General features: G+C 55.3%; 1 protein-coding gene across 2 annotated transcripts; it reads right to left on the reverse strand.

Annotated features, from left to right (window-relative positions):
• Nucleotides 1-1,151: 1,151 nt before the first annotated feature.
• On the reverse strand, nucleotides 1,152-22,479 carry SLC2A1 (solute carrier family 2 member 1). 2 transcript variants are annotated; one of them, XM_068658283.1, is made up of 10 exons: nucleotides 22,359-22,479; nucleotides 13,825-13,917; nucleotides 6,431-6,591; nucleotides 5,427-5,667; nucleotides 4,841-5,003; nucleotides 4,569-4,756; nucleotides 4,297-4,401; nucleotides 4,015-4,116; nucleotides 3,492-3,695; nucleotides 1,152-3,071 (listed from the first exon to the last, which is right to left on the reverse strand). In XM_068658283.1, the coding sequence occupies exons 1-10, from the start codon at nucleotides 22,374-22,376 to the stop codon at nucleotides 2,874-2,876; spliced, it is 1,473 nt and encodes a 490-aa protein (XP_068514384.1). In that variant the 5' UTR covers nucleotides 22,377-22,479; the 3' UTR covers nucleotides 1,152-2,873. The 2 variants fall into 2 exon arrangements, with proteins under 2 accessions (XP_068514384.1, XP_068514383.1); XM_068658282.1 differs by lacking the exon at nucleotides 22,359-22,479 and adding an exon at nucleotides 21,714-21,895.
• Nucleotides 22,480-23,878: the final 1,399 nt, after the last annotated feature.

Raw genomic sequence — 23,878 nt, forward strand, 5'->3', positions numbered from 1 at the left:
CCACCCGCAGAGCTGCAGATGGGGGCAGAGGTGGCACCTCCACAGCACAAAGTGCAGCTCCAGGGGTCCCAGGTGGGGTTTGGGCAGTTAAATCCCAGGTATGGCCCTGGTAAGGCTCCTCCATGGGCCCATGTGGCGGCTTGGCGATGTCTGAAGGCAGCTCAGCAGTACCAGGAGGTGGCAACAACACTCCCAGGAGCATGGCACTGCTCGGCACAGACCTTTTGTAACCAAGAACATTGGTTTCCTTTGAGGGAAAGTTTTGTGCGTGCTGGAGGAGCCCTGCTAATCTGCACCTGTGCTGAAGCAATCCCATTAAGGAGCTCATTGGCAGGAGCTCTTGCTTGGCAGCTGGCAGGGCCCAAAACAGAGCTCCTGGGCTGAAGGCAGCCTGAGCCTGACTGTAGGTAGGCAGCACACGATGCCTGTGAGCAACGAGGCTCTGCTGGCTTGCGTCAGCCAAAACCACAGCCCCACAGCCCAGCTGGGGTCTTCTGCAGTTCCCAAAAGGTGCCCGGCTGTCCCTGTGCTGTTTGCTTTTTGCCAAGTGGTAAAAGTGGAATTTAGCCCGTCGCACGCCCTGCCTCACCCCGTGAGGCCTTGGCTGCACAAACTGCTCCAGTCCGGAACAAATTGCTCTGGGAGCAGGACAGGCACAGCCACTGCCTATCCCAGTGAACCTGAAACTACAAAAGGTGCTGTAAGCAACATTCCCAGAACAAGGCCTGCATCCATCAGCTATGCCCATCTCCAAACCAGTGGAGACACCAAATTTCCCCATCCTGCCTTCCCGCTGGCTCCAGCAGTGTGACTTCCCCCTTTCCAGCCCCACCACAAGGTGCTGCAGGGAAGAAAAATGGAGTTGGGGCACAGCTAGCCCAGATCTGGCCACTGGTGAACACAGCCAGAAACCCTTATCTTGGGCCACAGCTGGGATGGTAATAGCACCGTTCTGGGGAGTGCTATGGGGATTGCACTGCTCCCCATTAACTGCTACCCCTGGAGCAGGGGGTAGCACAGAAAAATGCTCTGTGACCACAAACACATGTCCAAAGAGGACCAAGAGCCACAGGGAAAGGCCCAGGTAAGGGTTTGATCCACTGCCCATAAGTCACCAGCAAAAAAAAAAAAAAAGCACAGCACACAGGAGGTTGGGTCGCTGCATACATTCTCATTTATTGTTAGCACACCACACGCCTTTCTCTTGGCACTTATTTTTATGCATCTGTTGGGGGAAAAAAAGAAAGAAGTGCACAGTTTCTGGTATGCTGCACAGCTGTGTGATGAGTTCTGTCAGATGGTTTGTTTTTTTTTTTTTTTTACTTCCTTTTGTTTACTTTCAGGTGTGGTTATTATAGTCACTTCCAAAACAGACAAATAAATAAAAAAAACACTATTAAATAACTGCCTGTGCCAGTAGCTCCTACAACAGTTGCACTCAGGGGAGAAGGGCTGCTTTTTGTGTTTTTCTTTTTTTTTGTTGTTTTTGTGTTTTTGTTTTTTTTAAGTTTTGTTTTAAAAGAAGGGTATTTCTTATTTTTAATATACTAAAGACTAAAATTCAGTGCAATAGATACAACTACAGTGCAGGTAATTAACTATACAAAAGTCATCCTAACCATGTACAAGCTTTCCTTACAGTTGCTATAGAAACTATACCTTTTATCTGTACCTTTTGTATACATTATACAATGTGAATATACTCCAAGAATATTTACAGTACTTTTTGCTTGTCAATCAGAAACACTATAACTTAATGTCTGCTATTAACACCATTGAACAAAAATATATATAATATAAATATCTTCCAGTCTATACACAGAGCAGGAAATGTTTGTATCCATGTGATGAATTTCGGTGAGTCCGGGACTTGACGTGGTAGTGCTGGGCAGGTTTGCTGGATGTAGTGTGGGACCGCCAGCCGCTCCTGCGAACACAGGGCTTCAACTTGGCAGGGATGCCATGGTGCTAGGGAAGGCCAGGGCTACTGGTTTGCTCTGCCGCATTCTCCCCTCTCCCATCTGCCGACGCTTCGTGTCACAGTTGACCAATCAGGCAAATATTGCCAAGATTAAATTAAGAGACCCCTCTCCCCTCCCATCTCAGCCCACCTGAGCACACAGCCAGCAAGAGAACAGCTGAAATCCAGGCAAGGAAGTATGCACAGCCAGAAACAGAGCCCTCTGCTTGGAAAGTTGAGGAGCTGCTGCTGGAGACTGCAAAGGGAGATGGTGCTCTGCAACCTGCTACAGTACTAGTGACCTTTCCAACCTCCTCATTGGGAAACACTCAAGCCCGGCACCCACAGAGGAGCAGGACTGCACCCGCAGACCTCTCCATCCTCAGTGCTGCCCCAAGGCATTCCCGGAGGGCAGGGAATCCCCATCCACGAACCCACAGGGGGTTGAAATCTTACTGTTTTAAAAAATTATTTTTTAAAAAATAAATTTGTTATTTTAGACTTAGTCAAATTACATGTTTTTTCTATGATTAGAATGTTAAAAAGTTTCCAGCTTTAAAAACCTTCTACTTTGTGATTTCTCATTAAATAACCTATCACTTCATTAAAAAGGGAGCCACCCTCCTGCTCATGGAGGCTGGAGGACGCTGCTTGGTTGGTTTTAAAATATTAGTCATTGCTTCTGCATCTATCAGCTTTGAAATCCTGGACATGAAACCAGCTAAAATTGTTCCTAGCAAAAATGTCAGTCTGTCACTGATGAACCAGGCGGCCAGTGGGGGAGTCTGGAGAAGGAGCATATGCAGAAGAGCCAGACCCCCCGCTCCCTCCTTCCTGGTTTCTGTACAAGCATTAAAAACACTCAGGAGAGAAGTTGGGAGGCTCGGAGGAGACGGGATGTGCCACGGGCTGGTTAGACCTGGGAATCGGCACCCAAGCTGTGAAACTCATCCGGGGTCTTGTCGCTCTGGCTTGCGCCTCCCTGACGGAAGCCAGAGGCTATCTCATCGAAGGTCCGGCCTTTTGTCTCTGGCACCTTGAAGTAGGTGAAGATGAAGAAGAGGACTAGCAGCACTGTGAAGATGATGAAGACATAGGAGCCGCAGAGTTGCTGAAAAGGGGAGACACCAAAGTGGTTAGTGTACAAACAGAGCCAAAGACCAGAGGCTCTGCAGGAGCTGCCAGAGCACAGCTGCTCACCAGTTCCAAGTGCAAAGCAGTGCGCCACAGCCTGTGCCCGACCCCCCCAGCCAAGGGGCTTCTCAGCTAGTGACTGTCCTGCCCCTACCTGCTGCTTCAAAAATAAATCCAGCATGCTCTAGGATATGTCTAGCTCCCCAAGTCCTGTCCCCAAGCCTCTTCCCAAGGTGCATTTCCCAATCCAAGCTCAAAGCAAACCCAACTCCTGTTCTCAATACAGGTTTTAGGACTCAAAATCTCTTCTAATCACATAATCCAGCTGGTGCAATGTAAGGCTGCCTGCACACACCCCCAGACCCACTCCCCCCAGAGAGCAGAAGGAGATGATTACCGCGATGTACTGGAATCCCATGCCCACAATGAAGTTCGAGGTCCAGTTAGACAGCCCAGCAACAGCAAAGGCAGCAGGGCGAGGGCCTTGGCTGAACAGTTCTGCCACGATAAACCAGGGGATGGGGCCTGGACCAATCTCAAAGAAGGCCACAAACCCAAAGATGGCAACAATGCTGAGGTAGGACATCCAGGGCATTTGGTCCTAGTCCAAGAGGGAGAGAGAGAGAAAAGGTTAGTGAGTGCCCTTCAGTGGGGATGGACAAAGCATCTGGCCAGCACAAACAAGACTGCAGGCAAGCCTGATGCTGGCAGAAGCCATGAGGTTTCTCTAGATTGGAGACAGGGTTTCCTGGGACCCCAAGAGCAATCTGGGCAGAGGGGACCACTCTGCAGTCACCCCTGGGAGGAGGATTTCCTGCTCTCCCACCATACCTCTCAACAAGCCACCAAGTGAGGAGCAGCATGCAGTGCCCCCTCCCAGCCCACCCACCTGGAGGTGCCCTTCAGCCCCCATCACTCACCAGCAGCGTCAGAGCAATGGTCATGAGCACTGCACACCCTGCCATCCCCGCCAGGCCGATGAGGTGAAGGGTCCTACGTCCGGCTCGCTCCACCACAAAGAGCTGTCAGATGGGGGAGATGTGTTTGTCAGCACAATCCCTGCCCAGGGAGAAGCACTCCTATTTCCCCTGCACCCACCTTCCCTGGGGAGCATGTTACATGCTTGCCCCTGAGCCCACCAGCCCAACCCTGCATTAACACAGTGGTTGCTGGTGGGACAGCCACAGCAGGCTAAAACTCACCGAAACTACTGTAAAAGCTGTGTTCACCACCCCAGAGCCAATGGTGGCATAGACAGGCTGCTCCACACCTGACTTCTCAAAGATGCTGGTGGAGTAGTAGAAAACCTACAAACAGAAGGGAAGCGCCATGAGGAAAGGAGTCAGGTCTCAGCTTGGGGCTGGTACTGATCCACAGGCAATGGAGACATGGAGCCAACACAGACCAAGCTTTTGGGCCCAGGTGGAACAAGTTACATGTGGTACTTGACCTGCCAGCCCTGCCCTAAACTCACCGCATTGATCCCCGAGAGCTGCTGGGACAGCTGCAGCACAATTGCAATGAGGATGGGCTGGCGATACATGGGGGAACGGAAGAGCTCCATTATGGTGACCTTCTTCTCTCTCATCATTTGCCGGCTCTCCTCCTTCATCTCCTGGAGGTCGCTGCTGACATCTGTTGTGCCCCGGAGCTTCTTGAGGACTGAGGGGAGGCAGGGAGGCTGGGTCAGGAGTGGCTGAGAGCCCCACGCATAGCAGGATGAATCTGGGGACATGGGTCACTCACCACTCTTGGCTTTGTTTTCTTCATTGCGGTTGATCAGCAAGAAGCGAGGGCTCTCGGGGGCAAAGGGCAGGATGGCACACTGCAGCAGCGCAGGGACAAAGATGAACCCCAGGAGCAGTGGCCAGAGTGAGTCGTTTCCCATGATCAAGTCTAAACCAAACACCTGAGGACAAGAGAGGTTGAGTCATGTGAGTGCTACAGAGCCTCCCCTTCTCCTTTAACCCAGCTTGATGCAAGCTGGATCCAGCGCTCCCCTTCTTGGGGCACTTGAGGATGCCCAAACCTCACAGTGCACTTATCAGAGGGGCAGAGCCCCATGCTGCATCCAGGTGGCCCACAGACATTGTGTCCCAACGCTGCCTATCCAAACTCTAGATCTCACAGCACCCTTATGCCCGTTGAGCCCTAGCCCTGTCCCTGGCTCCTTCTGAGTGGAAGTGCAGAGCCACAGCACAAGCAATGCTCCTGGACCACTGTATTCCAAGGCCCAGAGCAGCTTCAGCAACATGGAATAAACCCTGGCTGACTGTGCAGAAACAGCATTGTGGCCCAGCATGGATAGACAGACCACCTGGACAGCACTTACTTGTGCAATGAGAATGCCCAAGACGATGCCAAGCTGGTGGAAGGTCCCCAGTGCACCCCGCAGTGCAGTCGGTGACACCTCACCCACATACATGGGCACGAAGCCGGTGGTGAGGCCGGAGTACAGGCCAATGATGAAGCGGCCGAGAATGAGCATCTCAAAGGACAAAGCCATCTTGGAGAAGCCCATGAGGACAGCGGCCAGGAAGGCGAGCACATTAGACATCAGCATGGAGTTGCGCCTGAGGAGGCAAGGAAGGAGGGCAGTGAGGACCACGGGTGTCAGGCCAAAGGGGGTATCAGTAGGCACTGTTTAACTGCATGAAACCAAATGCCAACTCTTTGCCTGAGGGAGGTGTCCAAAGCCATTTCCCATGCAGAAAAGCATCCAAGGCTGAAGCATAAGCACCACACAGGGCTCAGTCTGCTTCCACATTCTGTGAGGCAGTGCAAGCACATCACTGCACACAGCTGAGAAACAGAGGTGCTAGCAGGGATGAGACCAATGCCCCCCTGTGACAGCAAGACAGTTAAACAGATGCTGCCCTAAAGACCAGAATACAACACGGCTTTGACACAAGCTGATCTGAATCAGCGGGCTCTGAAAAGGCCAACAGGGAAGCGATTATGGGACAGTATTATGAGACAGACTATACAAATTTGGTTCACACGAAGGGCTCAGCTCCACAGCAGGCCAAGCCTTGGAGAAGGCAGGGAAAGGAAGATGTGCCAGCTCCCAGCACGAGCAGTAACAAGCTACTGAGGATGGAAGAATGGTCTCATGGGCAAGGCACGAACCAGAGCCAGTCCCGCCTCCACCAGTTCCCACTGCCAGAGGAAGTGGTAGAGCTCTCAGAGGAGAAAACTGCCGTGACTAAAGCAAGGCTGCAGCTCTGTCCATGCAGCACAGAGGGTGGGTGTGGGTTTGAGAGGACAGGGGATGAGGCAGCAGGGCCCTGGGAGGGAGGGAGGGGTCAGCACAGGTCCCACACACTCGGTGCTCACCGGCCAAAGCGGTTGACAAAGAGTCCCACAGAAAAGGATCCAATCATGCCTCCGACAGAGAAGATGGCAACAGAGAGGGACCACAGCGTGGTGAGGGTGCCAGGGCTGATGGGCTCATCATATCGGTATAACCAGGTGCGGTTGTAAAAGTCTTCAATCACCTGCAAGGGGGAAGAAATGAAACCACAGGGTAAGACTTTCTCTCATTCATGAGAAGAGGTTCGCCTACATCTGCACAGGGCTAGGCACTTCAGTGATAGCATCCTGTCCTAGCCACACAGGCACCTATAATGCTCCCCGTTTCAAGAAGACCAGCCTGTGGCTCTGCTCATGGCCCTGTTGATGTCCCCACCGTGACGCTGGATGCCACAACACAGTCCTCAGCAGACCTCGTCCCCAGCACCACTGCCACAAGCCACGCTGGCACAGGAAGGCTGCGGCACACCCCAACACAGGTTTGCCTGGATCCAGGCTCATCACAGGACCAGCCCTCCTCCCTCGTGCTGCAGGACAGGGTTCACCTGGCCTGGGGTGTGGAGGTAGGCCCAGGCCTGCTTTGGAAGTGGTACGAACACCAGGCTCACCTGCGGCCTCCAGCCCCAGCCACCCAGCTTCAGCCCCAGCAGAACATGGTGACGGCAGCCACACACTGCTGCTCACACAGTCTGGACCAAACACAGCACCCCAGGCCAATGGCTGACATTCCCCTTCCCAGTTTTGGTGGGGAATGAGGCTCCTCACCTCATCACAGCCCTAATTCCTCTCTGCAGGCCACCGTGATCCCACCATGACTTTGGTGCGGCCACCGCAGTCCAAGCAACTCAAGGCCAGGATGGGCTGGCAGCAGAGCACCTCCAGCACTGAGACCCAGGCTGGCACAAGAGCAGAGCCAAGCACCCTTCAAAGCAGAGGGGGGCTCCCCCTGCTATTAACCACACACCCATCTGCTAAGGCTGGGCATGTCCTCCTCCACTCCTGCTGCTTAAGATTTCATCTGCATCACAGGTGCCACAAATTCCTCTGCCTCAGCCCAGCCACCCACAGCCTGCAGGCAGCTCCCCATCACCCCTGCCTTGGCCCACAAGCCTCAGTCACAAGGCTTGGCCCATCTCTTCCCCATCACAAGACAATGTGTCACTGAGCAAGCCCTGGTTTGCAGGCACGCTCCCATTAAACCCAGTACTCGTTGCTTTCCACTAGATGGGAGCCACCCAGCTGCAGGCTGGCAGCAAGCTGATAGCAGGGCTCAGATCTGGGAGGAAACCCAAAGGGATGCACAGGGAAAATGCAGCCAGACAGGTTCTGGACTTGCCCTGCCAACGCTCAGCACTGCCAAAAAGCCTCTGAAGCGGCCGCTCTGCTGCAGGAAGGCCGGGCTCCTCCTTGGCCACCACCACAGGGCCCAGGGAGCAGTGGCAAGGGGCTGAGCAGGCTGCAGGAGGCAGCTCTGGTCTCCATCCCAAGAGGAGAAGCTACACATGGGGAGGAGGAAGATGGACAGACACTGGAGGAAGATGAAGATAAAAGCAACATTGTCTGTGCAGCTGGAGGTGGATGAGTTCAGTTTTCATCCCCCTGTACAGCTCCTTGTGCTTGTTTCTAGTGTATTTCTGCAATACTTGTGCCAGAGCACAGCTTGAGTCCTCCTAAACAAAGACCCCAGTTTAAAAAACAACCCCCTTTTCCCTACTGATGTGTTGCTAGGGCTTTAATTTAGTAGTAGCTGCTGACAGCCAAGACAGGTGCACATTTTTAATTACTTTCTTAGCAGAATAACATTTTTTTTTTAATATATATTCTTAAAGAAACACCAGTCAACTGGCAAAGAGCTTCAATCAAGTTACCTAAGGGCCATGGACAGCCCCTTCCCAGAATAAGGCTCACCCATGCCCAAAAGAAATACACATGGGTCTCAGCAATGCACTTACACCGTCCCTTCTAAGAGAGGAGCAACCCCTGTCTGCAAGGAGGAAAGACTTCATGCAAGCAAGAGAAGCTGCTCTTAGACAAAATCATGGATCCTGAAGCTTCAAATGGCTGCACACACACTCAGCTCCCAAATGGGAAGCAAGCCTTCATTCCTGCAAGCAGCGTTACGAGCCTCAGAAAACATCTGCACAGTCTTAGTTTGTTTTTTCTATCACTTTAACTATGAATGAGAACCCATGGCAGAGAAAGCACAAGAAATACAATCTGTACCACGTACCTCACTGTAGATTTCAATAATGGTGGTGGGATTTTTTTTCTTTTTAAGTTGTTCCTTTCACGAACCCCCCAAATTAAAGGATTTCACAAGGCTTAAGTAATTTCATTTATCTACCTCCAGGTCACCCGGTCCTGCTTTGCCTAGATGTTTTGATGCTTATGTGTCTGTCCTCACCCCCTCCCTCTTTTCCTAAAGTCACCAAAACAAGCAATTGTAATTATTTCGAGCATACAGGATTGCCTGTCAGAAAAGCCCACCACCTTAAACACCCCATGCCAAGGACTCAGAGATGCACACAAAGCAAGAAGCAGGCTTCAATTTTCAAGCTTTTGATTTTTCTTCCCAGATCAAGAGCCTGATACCTAAAGTCCCAATTATGGAAACACTTGAAAATTGTGTTTGGGAGATGGATGCTGGGTTAAAGGGAAACAGTGTTTAAAGTATCAGGCTGGGCAGAGAAGGTAATAACCCCGTCTTCTCTACCAGGAATTTACTGGCTGCAGTTATTTAACAATTTATATAATGAACACACCAGCATGATGTAGGCTAAAAATAGGGGCAGCAATGGGACATGGGATGCAGCTCCACACACAAAGCACTATCAGGTTGCAGCGGATCCCCACTAGGACACGCAAGTGAAACTGTTAGCAGCAGCAGCCCTGATTCATTGTTTTATTGCCTCCTGGGAATGAGGAACAGCAGGACTGCAAGAGGCCGTTTGGAAACCATCACCTCTTTCTCCCACGGGATCTGAGTGCAGGTGCCATCGCTCCCTTGAGGAGGGTATGCACCCTGACCCCACTGGGAAGACCCCAAAATTCCCCTGGGTGAGTTGGAGCACCTCCATCGCCCACCCTGCCAGCATGGGCAGCTGGGAGGCCCCTGGGCACAGCCACCCTCCAAAACGTGGCAGTGAGGGAGGAAGAAGGCTTCTGGCCGTGCTCTCCAGCACCAAGCCCTGAGGAGTGAAGCCTCTCCATCAGGTGGTACCTGCCAGGGGGGCTTGGCTCAGGCCAAGCAGCAAGGGAAGGTGCAGGTCCAAAATCCCCAAGAACTTCTCTGCCTCCCCTGAGGGTATAGCACACAGCCCAAACTGTGGTGCACAAGATCCCTCCCTGCCTTCCCCAGAGGCCTCCATCTTTCTCCCCTCAAGGAAAATCATCCAAGTGCCAGCTGGTGTCCCAGGGCTGGCTGAAACACGCAGCCAGGGCACAGGCTTCCTCTGGGCTATGGGTTTGCTGCTCATCTCAGCACCATGAAGGCTCCCCCAGCTCAAAAAAAAAAAAAAAAAAAACACAACAAGCAAACCCTCCTGCAAGCCCTTCTCCTTGTGCAAAAATGATCTATGAAGAATCCCACTGTGACCTGATTGCCATACAGGGACGAAAAACCCTTGTGAGCTTAAAGCGTGAAGGGCGGAAAGAAAGAAGAGCTATGCTTCCCAAAGGCTCTCTGTCCCTCCTGCCTTCCCCTCCCTCATCCCCATTTAATTTGGGCTGAGTATTTCCACCAGCCCTCACAGTTTCAGGCCATCTCCTCCCCACATCATGTCTACAGACGCCCCACAAGGAACAAGCAGCTGTTTCAGCAGCGCCGAGCAGGGAGAACTATATTAAGAGGACCACAAAACCGGCGTTCAGCCCTCAGTGCAAGAAAGGAGGCTTTCTTAGCTTTTTTTTCCCTGTGTGTGTGTAAGGCAGCTGGCTGCAGGGTGCTGGTGTGCGCAAGCATTGCTGGATGCACACTGCCAAAGCCAAGGGGCTGATGCACCCCTATCCCATGCCCTGCTTCCCACAGGGAAAGTTCAGAACTCAGATTCGGTAGGGACACAAAGCCTGCAGCTGCAAGGGTTTAATTCCCACACCCAGAACATTCTGCTGCCCACGACAGATTTCCTCCTGCCTCACTGTGCACTGCTGTCTTGTTCCCCTGGTACAGAGTGGGGCTTTCCTGTAGTAAGTAGGCACCTCAAACCACTTTCCCCATCATTTCTGCACCCCAAGCACAATGCAGCTTGCAAGGAGACTTGCCCCCAAAACACAGCCCATCTCGGGGCTGAGCCCAGGGCCTTAACACTAAGAAAGCACAAGGGGAAACAGGCATCACAGTGACCTTTGTTTGCTGTGGGTCCATATGAACCAGAGCTCCCAGGGTTTTAGGGCACAGCTGGACAGCTTTCACCAGGCTCTCTAAGACACAGAGGCACCTGGAAACACACTTTGGGGAAAGATCTGTTCCTTGCCAAAAACCCATCCATGTGCCTCTCCTCACATCACTCCTGGTGCCTGCCCCCAAGAAAAGACCATTAGGGCAGTTCAGATGTGGTCCCTGCCCACCTCAAGGAGACTCACATCTCCCTTTGCCATGGGTCAGCTGGACAGGCTGGAGAAAAGTCCCTGCAGCCATAAGGAAAAGAGATGTAAGGAAATGACTCATGCCCTCGTCCCAGGCACTGGAGTCAGGCAGGTATAACACTGATGCAATGCAGTAATTACACAGCATCTGCTCCCCAAGGTCCCAGAGCACAGTGCGCCACATCAGGAGTGCTTCTCCACACAGAGCTCAGGGGATGGGGAAATGAGAGCAGAAACCATAAAGCCACTTCCCAGCACACTTCTGTGCCTTCCCGGCTCACTGCGCTGCATGCACTGCTCCTACTGCCTGTCTCTGGGATGGGCAGGAGGCAAACACCTCTCCCCAACCCCTGCTTTGCACCAGAGCCTCACCACTGACCAATGTAACGGCCATCAGCACAGGTGGGTCCTGCTGGTGCCTGGGGATGACATCTGGCAGGGGAAGGCCAGGGTTTTCCAGCAGAGCCAGAACAGCACAATGCCCTCAGCAGACGCTGCAGAGCTCTGACTCTTGAGTGCTTTCAGTGCTCCTGACTCTACACCCAAACACTATGGGAGCAAGAAGGCTGGGCAGGAACAGGCTTGAGCCGTTGGGCTTTGTTCACACAGGCAAAGCACTGACACCAAGTCAGCTGGAGTGGTGGCACCCTCTAAGGCCCTCCTACAACTCCCCCTTCCTGGAGAGGGGGAGCAGACATTCCCCAGGAGCAGAGCAGTCCCTGTGGCTGCCAGCATTGGGGGGGGACATTCAGAGCCATCCAGGCTGATGGCAGAGCCAGTGCAGAGGCAAAGATGGCACCATCCCATGAGCCTGGCCTCCACAGGCACCACAGGAGCTTGCCAGGAGGTGCAGGCCCCCAGCATCCTGCAGCATGAAGACTGCTGCAGCCTCAGTTAAGCACCCTGCTCCCCTCAGGAGGATTCAGCCCTCCATGCTGACATGTTTTGGGAAGTACTTGCATGGGGTCTTCCCTTTCACAAGTTTTTCAGTGCTTGAGGTGACACACTGGTGTTTGTGCTCCCAGGCAATGTCAGGAGATTTCTCAGCCCGTTGGCCAATCCCACCAGTAATAAGATTAACAGTAGTGGCACATTCTGCCTAAGTGTTTTTAATTATTTGGGGTTGTGTACCATAGAGTTAAAACATCAAAGCCTCTCTGCAGCCCAGGACCAGCCAGTTCCTTCAAGCCAAGCAGCAGCTGGAGCCCAGTTTCTTTCAACACCTTACCCTGGCAGCTGAGCTTTGCCCAGGGCATGTAACAAGCACAAATCAGGATTTCTGAGCTAACATTTCCAGGGCTGTAAAACTTCAAAAGGCTGTGCAATTGTGAGGAACCCGAGTTTTTCAGAACTCCCAAGTACCCACCAGGTGCCTGATCATGGGAGGGTCCTGGTATCTGCTAGATGCAGTAAAATAAAGCAAATACCTACTGCTGTCCATTCCCCCTCACACACAGCTATGTCATTTCATCTTGTCTGTCCCTGCTCACCCACTTACCTGGGGATGTTTGGTCTCCAATGCCTGCATGGGATCCTCATTATAAATGCTCCTCTGGGTATTCCAACACCCTCACCCTTTATACCACCAACTAACCGCGGTCTTCAGATTCCCTTTGAAATCCCAGGAAGGATCCTGCCCCCCACCCCTTGAGACAGCTGCCACATCCCACAGCAGGTCCCCATGTCTGCCCCCTGGGTAGCCCCCCTGTTGGCCACCCCAGCAGCTGGGAGAGGGACTGCTCCCAGCCCCCTGCAGCTCTGCCCCACACCAGGCTCCTGTCTCAGAAGTGGGAGGGAGGACAGCATGCTGCAGCCTAGAAGGACAGCAGTTACCCAGGCCGGGTGAGTTATTGCTCTCCACGCCCAGAGCAGGATCAGCCCTGCCTTCCATCTCCCCAGCTGTCACTGCCTGGCACCTGCTGAGTCAAGAATGAACGAGCTTGCCAGGTACCCCGCACTGTGGCAAAAGGGCGCAGGCAAGAGGCAATGCCGGATACCCTCCCTGCCACAGCCGAAACCGGCCCTCAGAGCCAATGCCGCCTCCGTCCTGCAGGAAAGAAGATGGGTGTGAAGGCTCGGCAGGCACGGGGGGGGGGGGCTGGTGCACCCTGCTTCCTTTGCGGTGGAGGCCAGGTATTTCTGGCAACCCCAAACCATCGGTATTTTGCAGCCTCCTGCACATTGCCTCCACTGGGGCAATCATTATCTGCCCCTCCCTGCTAGGGCAGCCCACTGGGGTGGTTATCTAGATCTGTGAGGCCATGTGGGTGAGCACTCCCAGGCCTGCTCACATCCCAAACTCCTCCACCGCTCACCCTGCAAAGCCACACCAGAGAAAGTGCTGGAGTTCTCAGGGCATGCCTTGCGCATCAGGGCTCCAGCTCTCAGCCTCATGTGGGAGAACAACCAGCTTCTCCAGCTGCCCATCAGAGAGGTCACTGCCCGGGAGATGACTAAGGTCCCAATTAGCCTCGAAATCTTTGCTAAGGCTGAGGTTAAAAGTTACACAGATCCCACCCCAAGAGCCTCTTGAAGCACACACATGCATTCCCAGAATTCACCAGCAAAATGCTAAGCAAGAGGAAACTAATTCTCCTGGGAGCACAAGAGCTAAATAGCTCCTTAACAAATCCCATTAGAGGCAGTAAGCTGCCTAGCAGGATGTACTATTTTAGCCAGGCTCATGGTGGAGGGGCGAGGTGGGCAGTAAGTGTTTGCTTGCAAGAGCCTCTTTGAGCAACCCCCCCCCCCATTTTGCCACAGACAGACTGCTCAGTGCACTCTGCCATGCCTGGATCAGCACATGTGCTGTCCTGCTGCTGCTCCGCTCTCACCTTTTGTGGGGCATTGATGACACCAGTGTTGTAGCCAAACTGCAAGGAACCCAGCACTGCTCCTCCCACAGCCAGCATCAGGCGAGCTGTCATCTGCGTGAAGGAGAAAAAGGAGAGAGGTTAGGTGTGGGTCCCAGGCTCTGGCCCACTCAGGCACCCCCAGCCCGCTCAAGCCCTCCTACCCCCAAGACCAAGCTCCTTCTCATCCACCCTCATCACCCTGCCCCATCTGCCCCCGCCTCCGGGACCCCCGGTCACCTTGGGGAGCTGCTAAGTATGAGGCAGCACAAAAGCCCCAGGAACCGCTGGTACTACATACTTTATAAGTCAAGCGACTCAGATGTCTGTCCCTGCCACCCTGCTCACACCACCTCCGTCACAGAGATCGTCTATGGCCAGATTACACACCCGTGTCTTCTTCCCAGGGGAAGCATCGAAGGCTTATGCTGTGTCCTCAGCAACCCCCCTTGGCCTCCGTGGGGCAAGCCCCCCCAGCATGATGGCTCCACACACTGCTGGAGCAGGCAGACACACTGGGGGGCCCAAAACCCACTCAAGCAGCCACAGGCTGCAAATCCTGGCCCACGCTGAGCCCAGCAGGCTCAGGAGGCCACGTGCCACAGACCTGATGCAGGGAGCCCCCCAGCCAAGATGTGGGACTGGCTGTGCTGAGGGGGCCAAGCAACCCCCAAAAAGGCCTCCCTCCAAAACTCCAGAGGGAAGGGGTCTTCCTTCTGATCAAAGCCACATGCACAGCCCCAGGCCCCCTTCATAAATCCAAACCATAAATTCAGAAAACTGAAACTGCAGCACCCTTGGGGGGCCCTGTGCTCACCCAAACTGAGCCAGCACTTGGGCACCCCCCAGAGCGGACTGGCTGGGTCAGGCAAGTGTGAATGGACAGAACCCAGGACAAAAGGGACATCCTGCTTTCATGGTTTCCTGACATCCACATGGGCTAAGTAACACAAAACTTTTGGGATCCCAGGATTATTTTTTTTTTTTTTTGCCTCCTGACTCAGGCCAGAGGCTTTATACCACAGCAGTCCCAGACGTTGGGGTCACTGCATGTGCCACATCCCCCACGCCAAGCGCTCAGAGCCAGGGTGTCGCAGCGACAGCATGCCAAAGATAGCCACATAGCCGAGCACACCGGTGATATCCCCAGCTGCCTGCCGCACCCGGCCCTGTTTGGTTTGACCACGCAGTGCATGGCACCCAGCTCCTGGGGCCACTTTCAGGGACGTTGCAGGAACCCATGCTTCGGATCTGCTCAAAGCACCTGGGTGCTCACGGCTCCTGCTGGGCTATGTTGTGAGGCTCTGCTGCCCAGGCACCTCGTCAGACTGTGACCTTGGACTTTGGACAGAAAACAGCAGGGGAAGAGAGGTGATCCTGGGGCAGCCGAGCCCCAGCACCAAAGGCTTGGGGGTCAGCATGGTGAAGCACAGCCACACTGGGCAGCACCATCCCCGTCACCAGTGTGGAGATGGCCTGGACGGCATGGTTCAGCCACTGCTAACAAAGGTTTGTGTCAGAGCCTAATTCACAGTTACTAAGCAAAATCCCAGCATTTATCCAACGCCTCAGTGCCTTTGGCTATTTGGCAAGCACTTGCCCACCTCCCTTTTCTCCTGCTTAAGCTACAGCAACAATTGGAGACTTGTTTCTGAACAAGGTCAGGGCAGGCCAGCACTTGGACACCTCCATCAATGGCCCAATTATCCCTGGCAGGAGATTTCCCCGTTGCTCAGCCCAGCCACAGTGCCCCAAGAGCAGGGATTCGATGTTCCCAGGTTCAGTTAATCAGCTTAGGGACATTCACGTGAACTTAAAGCCCCTTCTCTGGGGCTCAGCACTCGCGCACAGCTGCGATGCTTGCTGCAGCAGACAGGAGGCCTCGCTGGAGCAAGGAGCACTCTTTGCCAAATCCCAGGCACTGTTCCCTTGCTGTAGAGAGCCAAAGTCTCAGCCACAGGCACCTGATTTGGCACAAGAGCCCTGCTGCACACGCCATCTCGTTTTGGGATGGGCCAGTCTGTGACGCAGCAAGTCTGCCAGGAAGGGCCCGAAACTGCATACAACAGTCTCACTTCTCCTTCCTCAGCTGCCACCAGCCTCCAACCCCGGCAACACGGCTTACGCCAGCTCCCTGACCTGACCACCTACTTATTTCCCCAGCTGCACTTCTCCCATTCACATCCCAGCCCTGACAGCTGCCCCTGCAGCTCTCCTCCTGATCCTTTTCTCTGCCTGATTGCCTGAAAGGGCCTTTCTTCCCTCAGTGCAGCCCCCTCGCTTCCTGTCCCCTGTTTTCCTGCAGAGGGAAAACCACGTTGCAATTGTCAGATGTCAGGTCCTGGTGTCTGGCTGCGGCTGTCTTTGAAGTGAGACCCACATGCATTTCACTTGATGCATGAACAGCAGGCAGCAGTGCACGCCCAGAGGTGAGGCGTGCGATGGGAGCCCAGCACAGCCCCCTGGAAGGTGAACCTCGGCCCAAGTGGAGGACAACAGCAAGAGAAACAGATGGTGAGTGGTCAGAGGGCGAGTCCCCCAAAATACAAATGATGTAGTGCAGTGGTAGCAGCCACCCAGCACACTCAGTGTACAAGGCTTCACCAGTACCAGACAGCTGACAAGGGTACTGCCAGCCCAGATCCAGACTAACGCCCACCCAAAGACCTGCCCTGGTTTTCTGGTGCTGGATCCAGGCCCTTGAAGACCATCAGCCAAGAAGAAACAGACTCCAAGACCATTTTGGCTGACCTGAATCCAGCCCTCTAAAAGGGACAGTAGCCTCTGGCTCCCAGACCCTTCAAAGGTCATTTCATGGGGCTTCCCAGGCTCCCTGCACCCCTGCAATTAAGTGCTGGCAGCTCAGGCAGCACAGCTGGGCCCTGGCATGGTTTTTGGACAGAGCCCGACACTCCCAGGTGCTCCTGGCCAGAGCATGCTGCCCTTCCTGCAAAGCAGAAATCCAGGGCATGGGACGCAAGATTCCCAAGAAGAAACTTATGTGAGCAGCAGCTTGCATAAAAGTGTATCACTCCCTGGGGAGTTAGAGCTCCCCACAGCTACTGAGACCCCTACTGCAGGTTTTGCCACTTGTCCAGTGGTTCCCAGCACTTGTTTGTAGCTGGAAGACCAAAAGTAGGAGTATAGCTGGGGAGCATGGTGAAACCACAGACCTGGAGGCAGTGGCAGCCTGCCCAGCTACCTCCAGCCCCACTTTGCTCCTCTGGCACCGCAGAGCAGCATTTCCCAGAGGTCTGGTGTCAATTAGACCCACCTAAGCACAACATGGTGATGGTGACAGCTGACTAGACAACACACCAAGGGATATGTGCTGAAATACAAAGCATTCAGCAGCAGTAACTACTGCTTGCTGGTCTTGGCTCTCCTGCCAATCTGCCTTTCTCCACTTTAACAGGGAATTAGCTGCTCTTCCCAGTGAGCATCCAACAGGACCCTGATCTGCCTCAGGAAATAAAGCCAGCCCCGTTAATTAAGTTCATTAATTAGTATTGGCCTGAACACAACAATTCCACTTCACAAGAAATTGGGGAGGTTTTGGCACTTGCTTTTGTTCAGCACATCTAACAAACCTTGGAAAGAAAATGCCAACTTCAGAGTGAGGACCAGCCCAGGGCCACAGTTCCCAAAACTGGCCGCAGGAGTTTGGACTTCAGTTTCCTGCACCTCACTGACCCCACAAGCCGGTGGCGAGGCCCCACACACCTGGCAGGTTTCCATTTTTATGGTGACACTGCTCTCCCCTGCGCTGCTGCCCAAAACCCTTTTCACAATTAAAGCACCTCAACCCTCCCAACAAATCCCAGCACTGCAGCTTTGTGGCCCAGACCTGCAATGCAGGGTGAGAGCAGGCTGAGAAATGCTGCCAAAGTTAGTGAAAAACAAGTGGCAGGCACAGAAATACACCCCATGCTCCAAAACCCCAACCCCAAGCTCCCCCATCCAGCACGCACAGCTCAGTGTCACAGGGCTGTAATTTCTTCCAGCTCCCCGGCTATTCAGCACAAACCACACCAGCCTCAGATGGCTTTGCTCCACACAGCTACAACACACGCCACCATTAACGTATAAAAAAAACAACCGTGCTTGAACACTTAGAAATGCCTTGTGTTTTTTGTTTTCCCCATCTGAAGGGTGGCAATTTCAGCCTTGTTTAGCCACACAAAGCCTTCTCACACAGGAGCATGCCGGCGAGCACCGGTTTTGCACATCTAGGAATGTCTGTCATCGATCCCCACGTATTGCACATTTCAGGTGAGCAGGAAGGGGTGTGCTGTACATTGCAGGTGAGTCACGCATTGCAACACGCCTGTTTGCCCAGCTAGCTTTTATGAAAGGGAGCAGCGACGGCTGAGGATAGGGATGAGGTGCTCTGGCCAGTCCTCAGCATGAACTTTGCTCCAGGAAGATTACAGGCAGTACTGGCTCTTCACAAGGGGCTTTTTCCAGCACAGGCTTGGGATTTTACTATCAAAAAAAAAAAAAACAATCAGTACAACTGAGGACAGAGGCTTTGTATTGGTGTACTGGAGAAGGAAACAGGGCACTGAGCCTCGCTTTGAGTGAGTGCGTTCAGGAAGTGGAAGTCTTCAGCTCTGAGCATACGCTTTGGACTGCACTGCAAAAAGTTCAAAAAACACTTAGGAGACCCTACCTTCTGTTTTATACACCCCGCGGTGCCTATCAGTAAGAAAAACACTACTTTTGCAAGCTTAATCTTTGACAGAAATCCCCATTTTTCTGTTAAGAAATACCACCAGCTTCAAGATGAAGGAATAAAGTTCCAGCACAGGCTTTTGGCATTTTTGGCCACCGTCCCTGCGCAAAGCTAGCCGGGACCGCTGTGACTCAGTGCTGCCTGCTCACTGCTGTGCGCCTGCATTTGAGCACGCTGCCGAGCCTGCTCTGCCATTCGGCCAGCCGCATTTCAGCCTTAACCTTGCCATTAAAGGAGAGGCTCAAGATGGAGCGCCAAAAAAAAAAAAAAAAAAAAGCTAGTTTCTAGCAGCCATCTTTCATGGGAAACTCTTGTAAACCCATGCAGCAAGTTCTGTTTTGTTAACTCCTCACTTGGAGCCTAACAGAAAGCAGCAGCTTTGTTTGGAGTTCAGAAAAAGCACTTCCCCCTCCTGCTCCTGTGCAGCTACTTCCAAATGAAGGCCCGCAAAGCCTGAAGACAGACAACAGACGTGTTGTACCAGCTACAGGGAGATCTATACCCTCTCCTAACTCCAGAGTACTGCAAGAACTCGCCATGAAGGATGTTTGGCTCACTGTTTCCTGCTTCCTTTGCTGCTGAATATGGAAGTGAAGACGCTCAGAGGGTACCAGGGAGCATCGCCTGGGTGCTGCCACACTCACCAGCACCTGTGGCGTGACGGACGCCAGCTCAGTCCCGAGCAGACCCCACTGCCTTTGCTCATCTCCCTTGCCTCACTTTTTACCCATTTTTCACCAGCATGGAAGGATTTAGGAACTCTGCCTGCCTAATGGAACAAGGAAATGAATAATCTCAAAAAAAAAATTCCCAGGAGGGAGTTACAGGACAATCCACTTTTAGAATAGCCTGTAAAGACAAGGCATGCAGCCTGCTGCAAACGTGACCCCTCCGCAACATGCCTTGCCATAGCAGGCACCAGGCTCTGCCTGCAGGCTGCCCGGTGGGGGGAGCAGGGTCTGTCGCTCCCTGCGAGGTTCTCTGAATGCCAGGCTGCCTCTCAGACAATGAAACTCCATGGGTGTGCGGGGGCACCCACCAGCTTGTCTGAATGTAGCCTGAACACACGCTTAGTGTTTTGGAAAAACAAAGTCTGAGGGAGCAAATCCTTACTCATGTGAGTAATCCTCCCCACCCTGCAGCCACCAGCAAGGTCACTCGGTGTAAGGGTTCGCAGCCTGCTGGCTCCACAGGATGTCTCCAGCAAAGGCTTTCCGTGTGACAAAACCACTGCCCAAGAAAGAGGCTTCCACCAGGCTGCTGGAGTGGGGGCAGCAGACGACAGAAAATAAACTTTGCATCACAAAACAGACAGCCCCGTGAGCACAGCGTCCCGCCCAGCCATGGCGTAAGCAAGCTAGGATGGCACGCAAAGGCAGACTCCCAGCAAACTAAAATGAACGCCCCAACCCCTCCGAGACCTCTCCTTACACGTGGGCTACACAGTGGCTCATCTCACAAGGCGCAGGATCCCCTTCGCCCCCCCCCATCACAGACCAGTTTGGGGACTGGGAGAGAGGGAGAACATCACATGCCTGCTGGCCACCATGCCAAGAACATGCCAGCAGTATCCCTCCTCGTGGAAATGATGTCCTGCTGGGGAAGGGACTGTGCCACCAGCCCTAGCCCCCCGCTGCATCACTGCGCAGTCTCCAGGGAGGCAGCCAGAGCCCAGCGATAACACGGGGCTTGTGTTAGCTCTCAGTCCAGGAAAAAAAATTCTGCCACTGCCCAGCGCTCGGTAAACCTGCCAATAACACCACACAGCAGACACAGCACCAGTGCCTGCAGATGGGGTGGCCGAGGGAGTTTCTTCACAGCCAAGGCAGGGCATGAGAGGCTGGCACAGCCGCCAGCCCCACCGCAATCACCGCGGGCTCATGTGGGGCTCTGGCATCAGGCGGGTGCTGGGATTATCACCACCAAAGGGCCTCGATGTGGGAGAAAGCTCATAGCAAGGGGAATGGAAAATCAGCCTAATGTTTTACTGTTGTTTTTTTTTTTTAAAAAAAAAAAAAAGAAGGTCAGCTGGGGACATCAACAAGATCCCTCTGAATTTTGCAACCGCAGGAATGCCTTTCGAACAAGCCCAGGAAATATTCTCTTATGCAAAGTCCCAAGCCGCAGCCCTGGGGGTCATCATCCCTCCCACCGCCGCTGCTCACGGCTCCTGGCCCCCCCAGGGGTGGGCTGCCAGGTGCCTGGCTGCCACGGGACGGGCCCTTTTGGAAACATGCACTTGGGATTTAAGCATCGCCCATAATGGAGTAGCAGGCTAGCCCTGTGATTGATTACTCACTTAACCAAAATAGACCGTTTCTAACGTGAGTTGATCTAACGGGGATCACTGTTACAGACAGAAAACCAGACCGGGTTTGTCTCTGGCCCCTACGAGCCTCCATTTCTGTAGCTGAGGGCTGGATTTGCCTGGCGGTGCCTCAGATTTCTTTGTTAAGGAAGGCAGCAAGTTTTCCTGATGCCTCCCTCCGCTGGCTCTGACGTGCTCCTGAGCGTCACGTCCCCCAGCTGTGTCCCCAGCACCTTGCATTACGTGCCAACCCCCCTCCCCCCCCCCAGCAATCCCCCAAAAAAGCCTTTCAACAGCAGTCCAGCACAGCCTACTTGAAGGAAAAAAGAACACTATTCCAAAAAGGGACCCCAAACCCGGGGCCAGGAGGAAGGCTGGGCGCAGCTCCCCAGTCCCGCTCCGCCTGGGGCTGACCCGGAAAGCAGCCGGGAGCCGAGCGCAGCTCTCACTGCCTGTGGCGGAGCAGGAACATCGCTGGGAGCCATCACTAACAAAGTCCAGAAGCCACCTGGGCTCCCACCAAGAGTTGAACTGGAAGATGACTTTTTATGATGCGGGACAGCACACTGCCGAGGAGCCAGGTCTGCTCCCTTCCCAGCAAGGCCGCCGTGCTGGCGTAACGCCCCAGTGACGGGGGGCTCGGCAGTGGCCCGACGGGCAGCTCTGCCCACCCAGACCCCCCCACACCGGGGTCTGATATGAGCGACCCTACAGCCCGATAGCCCATCCCGGGGCCTCGCAGCCCCATGAAGCTGCATCAGTTTAAAGCCCTCCCCTGCCCCAACCCAAACCCTGGGGGGCTGCCCTGCACCCGCTGCCTCCACTCACCCCCTGGCCACGCTCCCGGGACCCCATTTCCAGCAAAACGCGGCAGAATCGGGGCTCGGCACGGCTGCGACGCCACCGGACCTGCTGGGAGCCCCCACCCGGAACGGGGCCAGCGCCCGGGGCGCCCCCAGCCCCCCGGCTGAGCCGGGGCAGCGCTCGGTCGCCCCTCGGTTTGCCCTTCCCGGCTGCGCCCCTCCTCAAACCCCTTTCCGAGGCGCTCTCCGGGCAGCTCGGGCTGGGATCAGCTGCTGCGGCTCGGGGCTCGCCTTTCGGTTTCCCGTTTCGTTTTAGTTTTGACCCAAAAGGCGGAGCGGGGGAAGGGGCAGAGCGGAGCGCAGCGCCAGCCCGGCCCCGCGAGCAGCGATGCAATTAAATCTGACGCAATTAAGCTCGGCCAGCTTCAAACCCCCGCGGCCCAAGCCCGGGGCAGGATCCCGAGCACCGCCCGGGCTTTATCACCCCCCCCTCCCCCAGCAACGGGGCCAAGCCGCCCGCCGGGGGCCGCGCACCGGCCCCGCCAACTTGCACCGGGGCAGCGCCGCCGCTCCGGGGGCACGGGAGGAAGCGGGGGCGGGCGGGGGGGGGGGGGGGGGGACATCAGCCCCGGCGGTGCGGGCGGAGCGGTGCCCGGTGCCGGGGGCTCACCTTGCTGCCGGTCTCCATGGCGGGGCCGGGCGGCGCGGATCGAGGCGCGGGGCGGCGGAGCGGTGGCGCGCAACCGGCGCGGGGGCATTGGAGCGGCTTAAGAGAGCGGGGGGGCGGGGCGCGGGGGGGCGGTGTCCATTGGGCAGCACCGGGGGGGGGCGGAGCCTAGGGGGGGCCCGGCGGGGGTGTGAGCGGGGCGGGGGGAGCGGGGAGGGAGCGCAGGGGGATGGGGGGGGAGGGAGCGAGGCCCTGCGGCTTGGGGAGGGGGGGGTTGGGGGGTGGGGGGGTGCGTGGGGGGGGGGGACACGGAGGGCTGTGCGGGGGGGTTGTGCGTGGTGGGAGCATGGGGGGTGCATGGGGGGGTGCACGGGGGGAGCGTGGGGAGGGGGCATGGGAAGTTGCATGGGGAGGTGCAGGGGGGAGCGTCCGCAGGGGGCACACGCACGTTTGGGGTGCCCGTGGAAAGAGGTGCCTAGATCCGCGTGCACGCGCACGGGGATGTGTTCGCGGATCCGGGTGCACGCGCAGCCCTGCACGCACATCCACGCGTGTGGGTGCACACGGGTGTGGGCGCATCTGCACGGACTCGCCTCTCCACGCGGCTGCGTGCACCTGGGTGTGCGCAGAGCTGCGTGTGCCGGCGTCTCTTTGGCCGTGCACGTGTGTGCACGCTGCTCTGTGTGTGCAACAGTTTCCACACGAGGCCTCCTGCTGCACGTGGAGCGGGGCAGCTCCTCGCACCGACCCCATTCGCTACGTGCAAGGTCTGGGGGTCTGCAGGGCTCCCGCGCTCCCTTGGCCGCAGCCCGGGCTCCCTTCCCAAAAATCCGGCAGTCCTGCTGCTGAATAAACTTGGGCTCGCCGGGAATGGCGCTTGAATACTAATACCGGACAAAGAAAGGGGCTGCGAGCAGGCCCTCGGTGCGTGCAGCAGGGCTGGGTGCTGCTGCACAGAGCGGAGCCGGGCGAGGAAAAAACTCGCCCCAGCAAACCCCGGAGCTCGAGGGCACCGCGGGGCCAGCAGCGTCGAAGCCTCTCCTGTGCGGGCAGGCCTGGCCCCGAGTTGCCAAACTGCAGTCTTTCCATTAAAAAATAAATTAATTAATTAATTTTTAAAAAATGCGTTTTAAGAGCCGACGGGGTGGGGACCTCCCGCAGCATCGCCCCACGATGTGCGCCCGGTGCGGGGCCGGCAGCGCAGCTCCCCCCCCGCCTCCCGCTGCCCCTTTTGGTGCAGGAGGGGGCTTTGCCGAGCTGGAAATCTTGGGGGAAAGGGGCCGGGGAGGGGTTTCGGGGCTGGATGTGCCGGCGCGCACGTCCGCCAGCTCCTCCCATCCCATCCCACCGCATCCCACCCCATCCCACCCCATCCCACCCCGCCGCCCGGCTCCGCGCGGGGCCGCGCACGGCGGCGGCGGGAGTCCCGCGGGGGGGCTTTGTCTGCCCCGGCCCCCGAAGCCTCCCGCCGGCGCTGTGCTCGTAAAATAAAAGCAGAAAGTCGCTGCTTCCCAGCCCTTAGA

Source organism: Anas acuta, chromosome 22 (assembly GCF_963932015.1).
Source record: "Anas acuta chromosome 22, bAnaAcu1.1, whole genome shotgun sequence".
NCBI classification, from domain to species: domain Eukaryota; kingdom Metazoa; phylum Chordata; class Aves; order Anseriformes; family Anatidae; genus Anas; species Anas acuta.

What these genes read in the sequence shown, in the direction of transcription:
- SLC2A1 (XM_068658282.1), bottom strand. Translation starts at nt 21,740, where the DNA reads ATGGGGTCCCGGGAGCGTGGCCAGGGG. An exon ending in TGGGCATTCTCATTGCACAA is followed by an intron (nt 5,004 to 5,426) that starts GTAAGTGCTGTC and finishes TCTTGTCCTCAG; the next exon opens with GTGTTTGGTTTAGACTTGAT. An exon ending in AGCTCTCGGGGATCAATGCG is followed by an intron (nt 4,402 to 4,568) that starts GTGAGTTTAGGG and finishes TTCTGTTTGTAG; the next exon opens with GTTTTCTACTACTCCACCAG.